This window comes from Gavialis gangeticus, unplaced genomic scaffold (genome assembly GCF_001723915.1).
Source record: "Gavialis gangeticus isolate Ggan-Ray unplaced genomic scaffold, GavGan_comp1, whole genome shotgun sequence".
Classification (NCBI taxonomy): domain Eukaryota; kingdom Metazoa; phylum Chordata; order Crocodylia; family Gavialidae; genus Gavialis; species Gavialis gangeticus.
In genome coordinates this window covers 52,886,396-52,899,380 of record NW_017729022.1, presented here as the reverse complement: position 1 = coordinate 52,899,380, position 12,985 = coordinate 52,886,396, and the positions used below count along the sequence as shown (strand labels likewise).

The following is a 12,985-nucleotide window of genomic DNA, read 5'->3' as shown; positions in this document are numbered from 1 at the left end:
ATGAATCACTGCCATAGACTGACCTGCAGAACCTAACAAAATAAAAACACCAGTCATTATCTCCTGATTAACGAGATTTTTTTTGCAGCAGGACATCGTAGCAGATGCATGCTCTCTGTGGATCAGGCAAAGGGAAAAACGTATGTATGCCATGTGGTGAGAAGCCAGTGGTCATACCTGGTTCAGGGAACTAAGGATTACCCTTCCCCCTAATGAATCTGTTGCTGCTCCTCTAATTTGATAGTTGTACTGCATTTTTTACTCTGTAACCAAGTTCTAAGTTAGATCTTTATCTGTAAATGAGAAACTAAAATTATTAGCTGCTTGTACAATGGATTTTCTTGATGTTATCTTTGCTTAGAGGTAATAAAGAAGCTGCACCTCTTCTTTGATCAACTTACACACAGTTTTAACTCCCCTGAGTTCACCCTGTCACTCTGAGGTATTGGTTTGCTGTTGGGGAAATAATTTATTTTGAAGGCCCCTTCATAGCAGAGGTCTCAGATCACCAGATTTTTTTGCTGCTTTACTTTGCCAGTTGTGAAGGCTCATGGTCTGTATATGTATGTGCGTGTGTGTGGTGTGGTTTTTGACCTTAACCATTTACCATGCATAACAGGTGTTCTTGCTGACCAGCTCTTCTGAGAGTGGGTCTGACTCAGTGCATGACTGTTGGTGGAGAGGTGTTCAGGATATGAACTGAACTGTCAAGGAAGAAGACTAGACCTCCGTTCAGGAAGCCTCTACCACTGCTCGTTAATGGCTTTGGATGCACACGGTCTGCCCAAGACTTGGCTTTGACTTCATTGGCCATCAATGTCTGTTTTGGCTCCTCTGCTCTCTCTTGGCTCCATTTCCTGAGGTTTCTGGTTTCCTGACTGAGGGTAAAACGTGTTTTTGACAGAAATGGTGGTGGCCTGGGGGTGGAGGGTGGCTCAAGAGTGGGGGAGAGAAGGGGAGGAGCTGCTGATCAGGGATGATAAATAAAAGGGCCCTTCTTTTCCAGCTAAAGCTACCAGACGCTGGGAGAACTCCTCCTCAACAAGAGCTGCAGACTGAAGAATAACGCCTTTGGTGAGTATGCAGGGACCTCCCTTCTTTTCCCTAACAGTTGTTAGTAATTATTTTCTGTGCAGTTCTTTGCAGCTGTACAACGTTAGAAACTTGCCTGGGAGTCTGTAATATTGTTGCTATCTTGTCTATCAAAACAAGCACAGGGCTACTTTTTCAGCTCTGTACCCTATCCCGACACAGCAGAATTCCCTACAAACATTGTGGGTACTTAATCTTAGTTCCTAAGTCTCTAGTGTACTGTTAGATGGCAAAGGCAGAAAGAAGGGAGTTATGCCAGGATGTGCTAGTTGGTATATGTACATGTGGGCATGCACTTGGTAGGATTCCTAGGAAGGAGTATGTGTTTTAGGAACCTTGTGAAAGGGTGGGGATTGCTTTGGCCAGGCAAGGGCTTCTGTCAGTGAATGTGGTTTTCCGGCTAATACCAAGGGTTGCCTACTGTGGGGCAGCTCACAATGGCAGCTAATCTGTCTTTGGAAAATGCTGAGGGTTTGCAGAAAAGAATGATGTATTCATGCTGATACTGTTTGGGACACTTCCTTTACTTCTGCGGTGATGCCATAGGATGCCACAGGAGTTCTGGGACCATTGAGTGACTGCGGGAGGAAGCAAAGGCTAGGGTCAGTGAGGCCGAGGACTCAGCACTGGAAGCCAGGGCAGGTACATGGAGAGGACTCAGTCAGGAAGTGTGAGTGTTTCTGTCTGGGTGTTCCCATAGCCAGCATCTTCTCTTGGCTTGTCCTTTTAGAATCTGTTTTTCTATGCCCCAATTGTTTTATCTCTGGGTCCTCTCCTGATGTCTTTTACTTCAGCCTTCCTTTTTTTGGCAGCAGTGAGACTCGCCTAACTGCCAGAGTGCCCATCAGATACAGGAAACCTATAAAATCCACCCTCTGGGGAAAAAGAAAAACAAAACTCTACACTTTTTCTCTAAATTTTCTTTACCCAAGGCAGTAAAATCTCCCTAAGAGATTTTAGCATTACTCTTAAAATCTAGTAGGAGGCACTGGGAAGAAAGGGAGCTGGGGCAACGGGCTCAAAATGGGTAGGAAATATTTAGCCTCCAACTCTGTTTTCTACTTGTGTGCACTGGGGTTTCTCATCATCCCCATTATAGTATTTGCATAATCTGAATGGTGTGTGGGAGCTGGGAGAGTGCATGGGGAAAAATGGGGAGGAATCCATCTCTTCTGAGCGGGGAAACAGAAGGAAAATATCTCATTCTTACTGGGGACTCTGCTTATAGGACTCATTTTAGGGTTTTTTCTTTCCTAAGGATCAGAGATCCTGACCAGGGCAGGGAGTTTGGAGTCAATTATTTCTAGGCATCGTTAAGGTGATTTACAAAGCCCAGAGTTATCTGGTTCCTTCACAATTCAGTGGTTCATTCCAGTAAGGAAGGGTTTGATTTTTAGCATGACTCTGGCACCTTTCCAGATTAAGTAACTGCCCCCACTAACATAGTTGCATGTGGGGTGTGAATCCCTCAAGACCTAAGTGTAAAACTGAAATTGCAAGGTCAATGATGACAGTTGAGCATCTATTTCAGTGAGCTCAGGGAATGAACTGATTGGTGTTTATGCCTGGACCAGGAGGCAACTCCAGATTCCTGCAATACTTAGAATGCAATCCCATGGGCAAGAGATCAGAGGGCTGACCACTGACAGACTCTGCAGTACTTTGGGCCTCTTCTGGCATGCAAAGTAAAGGGATTGTAGCAGTCTTGAGTCCCTAGTATGCTGGAAAGCTATTGGCACCAAGCCAGCCAGAAGCTATGAGGGATGACTTTTCTATTTACTGAGGAAGATGAGACTCCTCTTCCCAGAGGAGCAGAGCATATATGCCAGTGGGGGGAAATATTGGGAAAAAAAACCTAGTCAGAATTGTAGGTGCTACAGCAGTAGAAATTTTAATCCTTCCTTATCTCTACAGAGACCATCTTTTTAGGACTGAGGTGAATGGGGTGTGTTTGGGGGAAAGAAGAAAAAGGAACACCCTTGAATCCCAGTAAGGACTAGCTTGAGTAGAAGCTGAAGGTGGAACAGTTATTTGACATCAGATTTTCCCATCTCTCCAGGAAACAGGGAATCTGTTTCAGTCCCGCCATTCATAGGGCTGGCAAAACAGTCTGGGCTCTGTGTAGTCAGACAGAGTGTGGCAAGGGCTGGAAGAAGAGTTCAGAGGTGGAATGAGAATAGCCACCCTGTAGATAGAGGATAAGTATACACCCCTCTTGTGGGGCCCTCACCAGTGTCTGGAACTTATTCAAGATATGTGGCTGAGCATTTCTGAACATGCAATGTTAATAGCTGATTTGCTTTGAACTAAGGCACCCTCCCCTGAAGCAAGAGTGGTGGAGGGGAGGGAAACATGCCTCGCCCACCATCAGGGGCTGATTAAATCTGTTAATAGAGGATGTTTTGTAACAGCTCTAGCGGGAATACATGCCAGCCAACCCTTACCTTTCCCAGGCCCCTCCATCTGATTCCTTCCCCCCCAGCCACTATTTTTATAATAAACACTCTACTGCTAACTTTGCAGCCTGCCCAGAGTCTCTGGCTGCCCTCAGTGGAAAGAGTGACAGCATACAAACAAGACACACGTGCACACAATGCGGACCATCATCACCCTCACGCTCCTGGCTGTCTTGGTGATGGCAGCTTTCTGTTATGGTAGGTGACTTCTTTTCTTGCAGTTTGTTTTGGACTGACAGCTAGTCACAGGCATACTGAAAATGTTTCCTTCATTTGTTTGTCTATTTCTTTTTTGCTTTTCCCTTGCCTGCTCTCTGTATAATCCCCCCTGCCAGCCTGCTAGACCCCTCTCTTTCTACTCCAGAATTCAATCAGCTCGAGATAGTTCTGTCACTAGTCTAGGACTCCCTGCACTTCAGAGCCGCCTTCTCTGCTGCAGATCCTTCTGTCAGCAATACCTGCTGCTACTACCTCCCCAGAATCCCATTCTTTTGAATCAAATATTGAAAGAGGAGATGAGAGAGACCTAATCCTGTAGCTGTTCCCTTAATCGCCGTCAGTTACAGAAATCCAGGATGGGAGGAAGGAGAGGGCAGTATATATTTAACAGTGATTCACAGGCATATTAGGGAAATTCCAAGGATTTAGCCCCTGTATAATTCCCAAAACCTTTATGCTATGGCAAAGTGGCTCTCCAAGATGCCCCTCAGTTGCAGCCCCCTTCATCCTGAGCTGCCTGTTTTGGCTTTATAAAAAATCAGTGAGCTTTCTCCTCATACTTTCCTTATCTCCTTTTGTAAGAGGTATCTCTTTTTCTCATCTGTGTTCAGTTTGTATATTAATGCATAGTTTTAATATCTGAATTATCTACATTTCCATAGAATCTTCAACCTGAGATTTTACAAATGTTAATTCATTCAATAGCTATCCCCCTCCATGTTTAGAAGGAATGTAGTTGTCATATCTGTTACAGAGATACAGAGAGTACATAGCAGAGTGGTTCTCAACCTTGTTAGGCTTGGGGCATCCCTCATTAGACTCCAGGCACCTCTTAGAAAATGCCAGCTATTAGTTTTCACTCATTTTTTACTACAAAAAAATGATAGAGTAATTCTTCTGTTGCAAAAAACTAAAGAAGACAATGACAGGTCAGAATATTTTTAACACTATGAATTCCTATTTGCAATCTCTGGGTTTATCTTGTGAATCATGTTTGTACACCTGATAGGTCTAACATTATTTGTCACCTAAGGCACCCTTGAAAGGATCTCGAGGCACCCCAGGTTTCTGCAACACCCTGGCTGAGAATTACTGACAGCGGAATAGAAGTTAAGTGATGTTCCTGAGGAGCCTAGAGTAGATCAGTGGCACAACCCCAAGCCCTTATTCCGTTCACTGTTCTGACACTAGGTTACACTGTTTCTTCCCCTTTCCCTTGCTTTAAAAAATAAATGAGACATCTCTGTCTTTCTTTCCTTCTCTTTATTAATGGTGACAGAAAGATACTGTGTTGCTCAAAAAGACAGTGTCTCAATGTGTGTTTTTCCTTTTTTTCCCTCAGAGTCCCACGAGAGTATGGAGTCCCATGAGTTTATTAGTAAGAGACTATTTTACTATTTGATTTAAATTAGAGAGGAATGAAAACACTCTAATATTCAATTGGCTTAACTTCTCTATTAGAAGTATCAGCTGTGACTGGCAAGCAGGAGACTGGGAGATGGATGGAAATATAGAAGTGGGGTGGGGAGGAGAACAGCTCATCCAGGCCAACTGGATTTCTTTGTTGACTGGATTTTAAGATGAATGGGAGAAAAGCGCAAAGATAAAATATACCTTGAAGCCAAATAACAAATTTCTCGTGGTGTTTTCCAAAGTCATATCTAAAAAATAACCAAAAATAGATTTGATCATGTTTGTTTGCATTTAAGATTGCCCAAAAGACTCAGAGGCAGGGATATTGATAAAAAAACTGTGCTGAGTCTCAGGAAGGCTATATCACAGAGTGCTGCAGGGATCATTGACAGATCTGGCATTACAGATCTCACTACATTTTTGCCTTCCCTTCATCCTAGAAGGGTCAGATAAGATTGCTAGCTCCAGGTCTTTAGACATGTGGCATCCTTTGAATTAAAACTGCAGCAGATAGCTAAGAATCTGATTCTTCATTCAGCAACCCACTGCAAATTAAGTGGCTTGTGAGCTACCTAGATACAAATGATCTGCACAGGCCCATCAGATCAAGAAGTTGTTGAGAGGGTATCATAGGAGAATGATAGAAAGTTTAACACTCTGGGGAGACTGAGTTATGAAGAAAAAAAAAGAGCCAAGACCTACACCAGAGTCAAATAACAGCCAATGGAGTTAGGATAAGCAAGGACAGATTATTTGGCACATTGAAATACCATCAAGCAAAACCAGAGAACCTACTGAGAGTATGTCAAGGATCTGATATCAGATAAGAATGGGAAAGGGTGGAAGAAACACTGTGGTAAATACTGGATGCTTTTCATTTCAAGCAAATATTAATCTAACATTTTTTTTAAATCTCATCAGGTCCCTTTGTTACCAGGCAAAGTGCTCATGACTTTATGAGACCGGATCCAAGACAAAAAGCTATTATGCGCGAGAGGTATGTTTTCATGGGGTCTCAGGAAACTGGTAAAATATGTATGTGTATGTGGATCTCCTAAGCATGTTTAGGTTGGTGCCCTTGTTACAAATAGCACTGGCCTTCCTTTTGAGGTTTAAGTTTCCCTCCTATGTTGGTGTCCCCACTTGTTCAAAACAGTTTGAACATGGAACAAGATTAGTGACAGGAGTATACCTGAATAGTCTGTCTGCCATTAAGGCAATAATTAATTAGTCCAAAGAAAGCAACAGTAGAAAGAAGGAAAATCACTAATGTATGCCCTGAAAAAAAGAATGATCCAGAGATCACCCAATCTAAGATTTGATGACCTGGGTTCTGTTCCTTGATCTACCATGGGCTTTTTATGTGTGCTTGACCTCATTTGGCCTCTCAACGCCTTCTTCACATCATCTTATTTCAAAGCAAAGCTTTTCTAGTATTAGGAATGGGACTGTTGCATTTCTGTTCAGCATGTATCTGCCCTTGTTTTCAGATACAGTTATCAAACAGGGAGAAAGTTCCCTCAGGGTAAGGCTATATCATCTCCAGAGCAATTCTGTTACCATTACTGAGAAAAAAAGTCCTGCTTGGCACTGTGTGCCAAAAACTGTTGTGTGCTCACTTTTTTGGTATTGGTCCTGTGAGATGTTCTCAAGTTCCCAATCTTGGGTGTGCTCATGAAAGCAGCACTGCTTACAGCTATCTCTGTTCTACCACTACATTTTTCACTGTGCATTATCTGCAGAGTGGGGCTGAATGGGAATTTCTTGTTTCTTGGCAGTGGCCTCGGGGAGGCCATGTAGATAATATGGACATACAGTCATTAAAGGATTTCAGTGCGGCTACCCTGAATGAATAACAGACATGAAGTCCATGGTAGTTAAGCTAGCACTGTGAATTTTTGCTTTTAAAACAAATAAGTTAATATGTTCCCTATAACAGTTCCAGATGGCTCCTTCATGGGCCATTCCTGTTCTCTGCCACTATCCTTGGCAGTCTGAAAGTGTAGAAGAGTTTAGGTCATCAGATTTGAGTTACTTTGGAAGCATGAACTGCTTCTCAACCAAAAAGCTTTGTGAGTCTTCATCTGCTCTAAGTGTCACTTGAGAAAGGGCTTAGTGCAGGGAGTTTTCTTGTCAAACTGAAAGGTCTTTGACCTTACTTATGTTTTTAAGCTGCAGAGTGGAGATGCTCGCAGATTGGGAGAACACTGCAGTGTAGACTGGGACTTAAGTGGAAAGGCAAAGCTGAAAAGAACCATGGACACCAATATTTTAAATGGCATTTCTCTCTAACCTCACCTCCATACCCTCTTTCTCTCTCCTCACTTTTACTGTAGGATCAGAGAAAGACATAAGAGCCCCCAGGAACGCCATAGAGAGATCTGTGAGGACTACTACCCATGTGAGCGCTATGCCTACCATCATGGCTATGCTGCTGCCTACAAACGTTTCTTTGGAAAGAGGACAACCAAATAAGGGTGACAACTGCCCTATTCCAGGACCTGGAGCCTGGGTTCTGTACCTAGAAAGAGTGATAGCCCTGAAAAATATTAAGTCACTTGTTAACCGTATGCTATCCTGCCTGCTGCTTCACTCTTCTATAGAGTCTCTGTTAATTAGTGCAAAGCTGATGTAGTGGAGGTCAGACAGGAATCAGGATGTGGGTGTTTGTTACACAATAAACTGCTGGTTTGATACTATTTCTTCATGATTCAGAGTCTTCCTTTAGATGGAGTGGAGGTTTCTACAATAATGTTTAATTTCTCTCTCCAGACTTAATGCTGATTCTGTGATTAAATGTGAATGCAAATCTTAAAAGGTGTAACACAATTAGGACAGTGACCTTCTATATTCTGGAGACTGAAACTGGTTTAATTTCTCCGAAGTGGCCAGCAAAATTTGGTGCCTAACTTCAGACATCTCCAAAGAGCCAAATTAAAGTGAGTTCTGAAAATAAGACCCCTTTTAAATGTGTCACACAGGACAAAAGCTCACTACTCACAAGCAAAACATTAGACAACGAAGTTAATCGGAGAAAAAGCCTACTAAATGATACTCAGTAATAGCTTGTACGTATAGCTCCCCCTTGTTACGGTGCAGGACAACTCTGCATACTAGAATATGTTCTCTGGTCCTGATTTTATCCTTGGGCCGTAGTTCTGCCATCATTTCCCTTTGAAGCTTAGTCCATTGTATATACTACATCACCTTCCTTTGAAATGCAACCAGAAGTGTTCTCACCAAAAAAAATGAGAAGATGTTCTAGGAGAGAGAATCCATGCTCTTTGGCTCAGCTGCTCTCTCTTGCTGAGCAGGAAACCGATACAGCAACTACATTCCTTCTAAACATGGAGGGGGATACCTATTGGATGAATTAACATTTGTAAAATCTTTGGGATCCTCAGGTTGAAGAGTCTATAGAAATGCAGATAATTCAGATATTAAGACCATGCATTAATATAGAAACTGAACACAGAAGAGAAAAAGAGATAAATCTTACAAAAGGAGATAAAGAGAGTATGAGGATAAATCTCAGTGACTTTTAATAAAGCCAAAGAAGGCAGCCCTGGATGAATGGGGCTGCAACTGAGGGGCATCTTGGAGAGCTCACAGATGAAAATAACCTCCTTCTAGAATATATCCTTCCTCTCCCTGTTGGCATTCCTCTGAGTCCGTGGAGTCCATGGAACAGAAGGAAACCTGAGCTTCAGAGCACAGTACACATGTCTGGCATCTAAGTACAAGAACACTGTGGTAGATACTCAAGAGTAAATATAGCATATTCTTGACTGTACCTTTGAGGAAGCAGGAAAAAATATAACAAGGGTTTTCTGTGATCTGTGTGTATTCAGAAATTATTTGTAGAGTAGATATTTCCCTGGTACTTGGACTAGTCAGTCTATGCATAACTTTGAAAATTGAAAGTCTATCACGTAGAATGACAAATGTGTTACACATTAAATGAAGACACATTTTAAGATTGAAAGATGGCAGTTGAGGAGGAATATGTCTTCAAATAACACTGTAGTTGAAAAAAAATATTCCTAACTGTTAGAAAGCCAAGAAATTCAAAGCTGAGGTTATGCTTCAGAAAATAAAACCGCAAACGTTTAGAAATGCCCAATAATGTTTTCCCCAAATAAATTTAACGTTGCCCCCAACTCTGTTCAAATCTCATCCAAAATCAAGAAATGACCTGGTCCCTGAGCACCACACACAGACCACCCAAAGATTCCTTCCCATTTCATAAGAGAACATGAACAGCCACCTCACTGTACCTTATACCAACACCAAAGACATGGACAAATCCCTTTTCACTTTATCAATAAATGCTGACACACCAGAATGTTCTGGCATAATCCGATATAAATGAGAATGTAAATATCTCCCCAGTTCGTTAGCGACCACAGCTGTTTGCATATCTGCAGATGTGGGGATCATAAAACACAAAGTCTTCTGTATCTGCTAAATATACCCTGTTTCAGCATTCAGGAACATACATGAAAACCAAAAATTAAACAAGTGGAAAAGATGTAAGGCAAACCACCAAGGGCTATAAGGCATGAAAGTTCAGTTTGTTGATATACTATGAGATTAAGTACTAAATCATATCTATTTTACCTATTATAAATATGCATCTCTCACTATGAAGGTGGTTAAGAACTGGAACAAGCTACCTAGAGAGGATGTGGAATCTCCGTCCCTGGAATTTTTTAAAGCAGGTTAGACAGACACTTGGCTGGGATGGTTTAGTCAGAAATGATTCTGCCTTTAGCAGGGAGCTGGATTAGATGACACTGAGGTCCCTTCCAGCCCTTTGGCCCTATAAATATGCTCCAGCCTTTATGAATTTAATAGGTGAATGCTTGGAAATATACATCATGTAAGCCTTGATAACTCTTTTTATATGAAACCCTAATCAAACTCTTTGTATGAGCGTTCCTACATGAGGAAATTAGTGTGGAGTAAGCCATGCTATGAAGAAGAGGAGGAGCCAGTGTGCTCTAAATTTGCACCCCAGCTTAGTGTGCACTTTCTTGTGCAGACAAGCCTTGAGATTGCAAGCCATTTACGTTCCAGTGCAGTTATGCAAGATTTGATATCCTGGCATAAACCCAAAGCAACCCCACAGATTTCAGTGGAACTGCATCAGAGTAAACAACAGCAAAATTTGTTTCTGACATTACATGCTCATGAGAAAGGGTGACAGGGGATGGATTGGAAACAGATTTGTTTGGTTGGGGATCGGCATTGTTCATTTATATATATATTTTAAAAGATCATTGTCTTTCATGGCACTTGAAGTGAGCAATAGGCATTTTCAATTCAATCTCTGATCTAAGTGGCATGGAGTTTATGTCCTGAAATTCCGTTTAAGTTAAAAGAAAATATTTCTAAAAGGCTGATCTGTGACAGAAAACCAAATGAGTTAAATATTTCCACATTGAGCTACCATGGGTATGCTTATATTTATAGATAGATGCATGTTTAAGATCATTTGCTAGCGCTAAATGTGCTTCCAGATCCATCTTCTCTCTGCCTACAACACATCTTGTACTATTGACTAAAGCCATCTACATTGCACATACCATGCCCTAAGCCTTGCTGCAACATGTATCCCGTTTTCCTTTGCACCATGGTAAGCATAGCCTTTCCAGGTATCAGTCCATGAATCACCTGACTTTCTTCATTGGCCCTGAAGCTGGAAATCATTGAGGCATCAACCTGTGTGGGCTGGAAATCACTGCTGTTGCCAAACATGTTGTTCAGTTTGCTCATATCTTGGACCACCAGTGTAGAGAGAGATGCTGGAGAGTTGCAACCCCAAGGTTTGGAACCACTGCTCTAAACATAGCCATTGCTCCCACACTATCCCCCAGTCCTCACATATCTTAGAAATCATATCTTCATGGCCACATGGGTCCATTTCTCCCATCCCCAGTCTTTCTTCATGTTACTTGTCTCAGACCTCCTGTCCCTCCCACAAAAGGTGCCCTTAGTCCTGCTTCTTTCCTGGCAAAACTAGATCTGTTTATCTCTAGCATGTTGAGAGGCTGTTCTGACCTGAGACTGAGGAACCATGAAGTCTGCAGATAAGAAAGAAAATGTTCTGTAACCATTGGGCCATGCAGATATTACCTGTATTGGGTCACACAGATTAAAATAGCTATATCCACTCACCAGAACTCTAGGCAAGGGTTATTTTGTGATTTTTTTTATTACATTAAGTGGGTAACTGAGGGACAAGTTTTTGGACACAAAGTATTACAACTCAACATTTAGACTGACTGGGATGTTTGAGGGCTCAGTGGTGCTTTTAAGGTGGAATCCACAATGCTGATCAGAACTGATAGATAGAAATTGAGGAAAGGGTATTTTTTGTGTCTTTTTTTCTTTTTTGATTGGCTCTGCCATATGGAGTTAGGGGTCTGTCATGGAACTTCTGGCCATGCACCCTCCCCCTTCTTCCTCCCTTCTTCCCCCACTTTCAGGAGAGATTTATAGTGGGGCTCCCTGAAAAGCCTGGTTCAGTCTCCTTCCTGTAGCACCCTCCTTCAGCCAGCCCTGGCTTGGCTTCTAGAGGGGCGAGCCTCTGGCTTCAAGACCCTGGCTCTTTCTCAAGGTAGGTGGGTGCCAGAGTGCTGATGTCCTAAACAGCACAGCAGACAGCTCTGCTTCAGTTTTACTGGGCCAATGCAGTTCCTGCCAGCACAAGGCTAAACAGCCTCTGAATGTGCTAACTTTACCTTGGCTGTTCCCTTGTGTTCCCCTTGTTCTCCCCAGGACTCTGCTTTTTCTCCCTCTACCTCCCTGAGAGACTCCTTTTCTTCTGCTCAGGCAGTGTTCCACCTTAGTAAGTGTAACAAAACTATATAGAAGACTAAAATCACCCAATAAAATGAAATATAATATCTGGAAGCATTCAGGAAGCAGTCTTTAGTACCTGCTGCAAGGCCCAGACTGGTATGTTCCCCGCAGGTGGAAAGGGCATCTAGATGTCCTACTATAAAACTGTCTATAACAAAAAATGTTCACACTAAGTCCTCCAAACTGTTCCCCAGCAAAACTCAGAACTTCCCCCCAGAACTCAGCCTCATTGCAGGGTCATGTGGATCTGCACTTCCCTTGTACAAGCACAGAGAGAGCACGGACACTTCTATACTCCTTTAGCACACTTCTGTTCTCTCCTGTGAGAATGGCGCAAGTGCCTACCACCCCGTCTTGAGCACATACAGAGAGCAGAGAGAAAGTAATTGTTGCTGGATGATGTGATCTGTGTAAAGGAAGATAATGGCTCTTTGAAAACCTTCCTCTGGATCACGTATGTTAAAGGTAACCAATATCTGGTCATAAATTCTAAACTCTTTTAAACGAGCTAAAGGCATCAATGGAGCTAACAGGATAGTCACGTGAGCCACATCCAGACGAGTGTGAATGTTTGGTTCTCTGGGAACAACTAGCAGTGACACACCTTGTGCCACTGCTAATTGTCCCTGGAAAGCACCCATGCCACATGCCCTCTGGTGCATGGCAGGTTACCCCAGGTGGGTTAGGGGAGGCTGAGGCCAGTAACTCCGCTGGTCTCAGCAGCCTTACCTGGAGTCCTGGGGGCTGGGAAAGTTGTAGCCGTGTCGCTCTTGTAGCTGGGAGCCTGGCTAGCAGCCAAAGTGTGGCTCTGGCTGGCCAGGCTCTGGTTTTGGGCAGCACATGCTGCCTCCATGTGTGCCGCCTCACTTTTTTTCTGCATGAGTTTTTTTTGACTCCAGGATCTCCTGGGGTCAAACCCCTCCCCTACCCTCTGCTCT

The 12,985-nt window shown here is 42.9% G+C and overlaps 1 protein-coding gene across 1 annotated transcript; it reads left to right on the top strand.

The window, feature by feature from the left end:
* The first annotated feature begins 1,000 nt into the window (after positions 1 to 1,000).
* MGP (matrix Gla protein) lies at positions 1,001 to 7,879 on the top strand. Its single transcript, XM_019514958.1, has 5 exons — positions 1,001 to 1,074; positions 3,616 to 3,746; positions 5,110 to 5,145; positions 6,102 to 6,177; positions 7,517 to 7,879. The coding sequence occupies exons 2-5, from the start codon at positions 3,686 to 3,688 to the stop codon at positions 7,653 to 7,655; spliced, it is 312 nt and encodes a 103-aa protein (XP_019370503.1). The 5' UTR covers positions 1,001 to 1,074; positions 3,616 to 3,685; the 3' UTR covers positions 7,656 to 7,879.
* Positions 7,880 to 12,985: the final 5,106 nt, after the last annotated feature.

Bases quoted from the DNA above. Each gene is read 5' to 3' on its own strand.
- MGP (XM_019514958.1), top strand. From the start codon at position 3,686: ATGCGGACCATCATCACCCTCACGCTCCTGGCTGTCTTGGTGATGGCA. The intron at 5,146-6,101 runs GTAAGAGACTAT...AAATCTCATCAG, and splicing joins GGAGTCCCATGAGTTTATTA to GTCCCTTTGTTACCAGGCAA. The intron at 6,178-7,516 runs GTATGTTTTCAT...CTTTTACTGTAG, and splicing joins AAAGCTATTATGCGCGAGAG to GATCAGAGAAAGACATAAGA.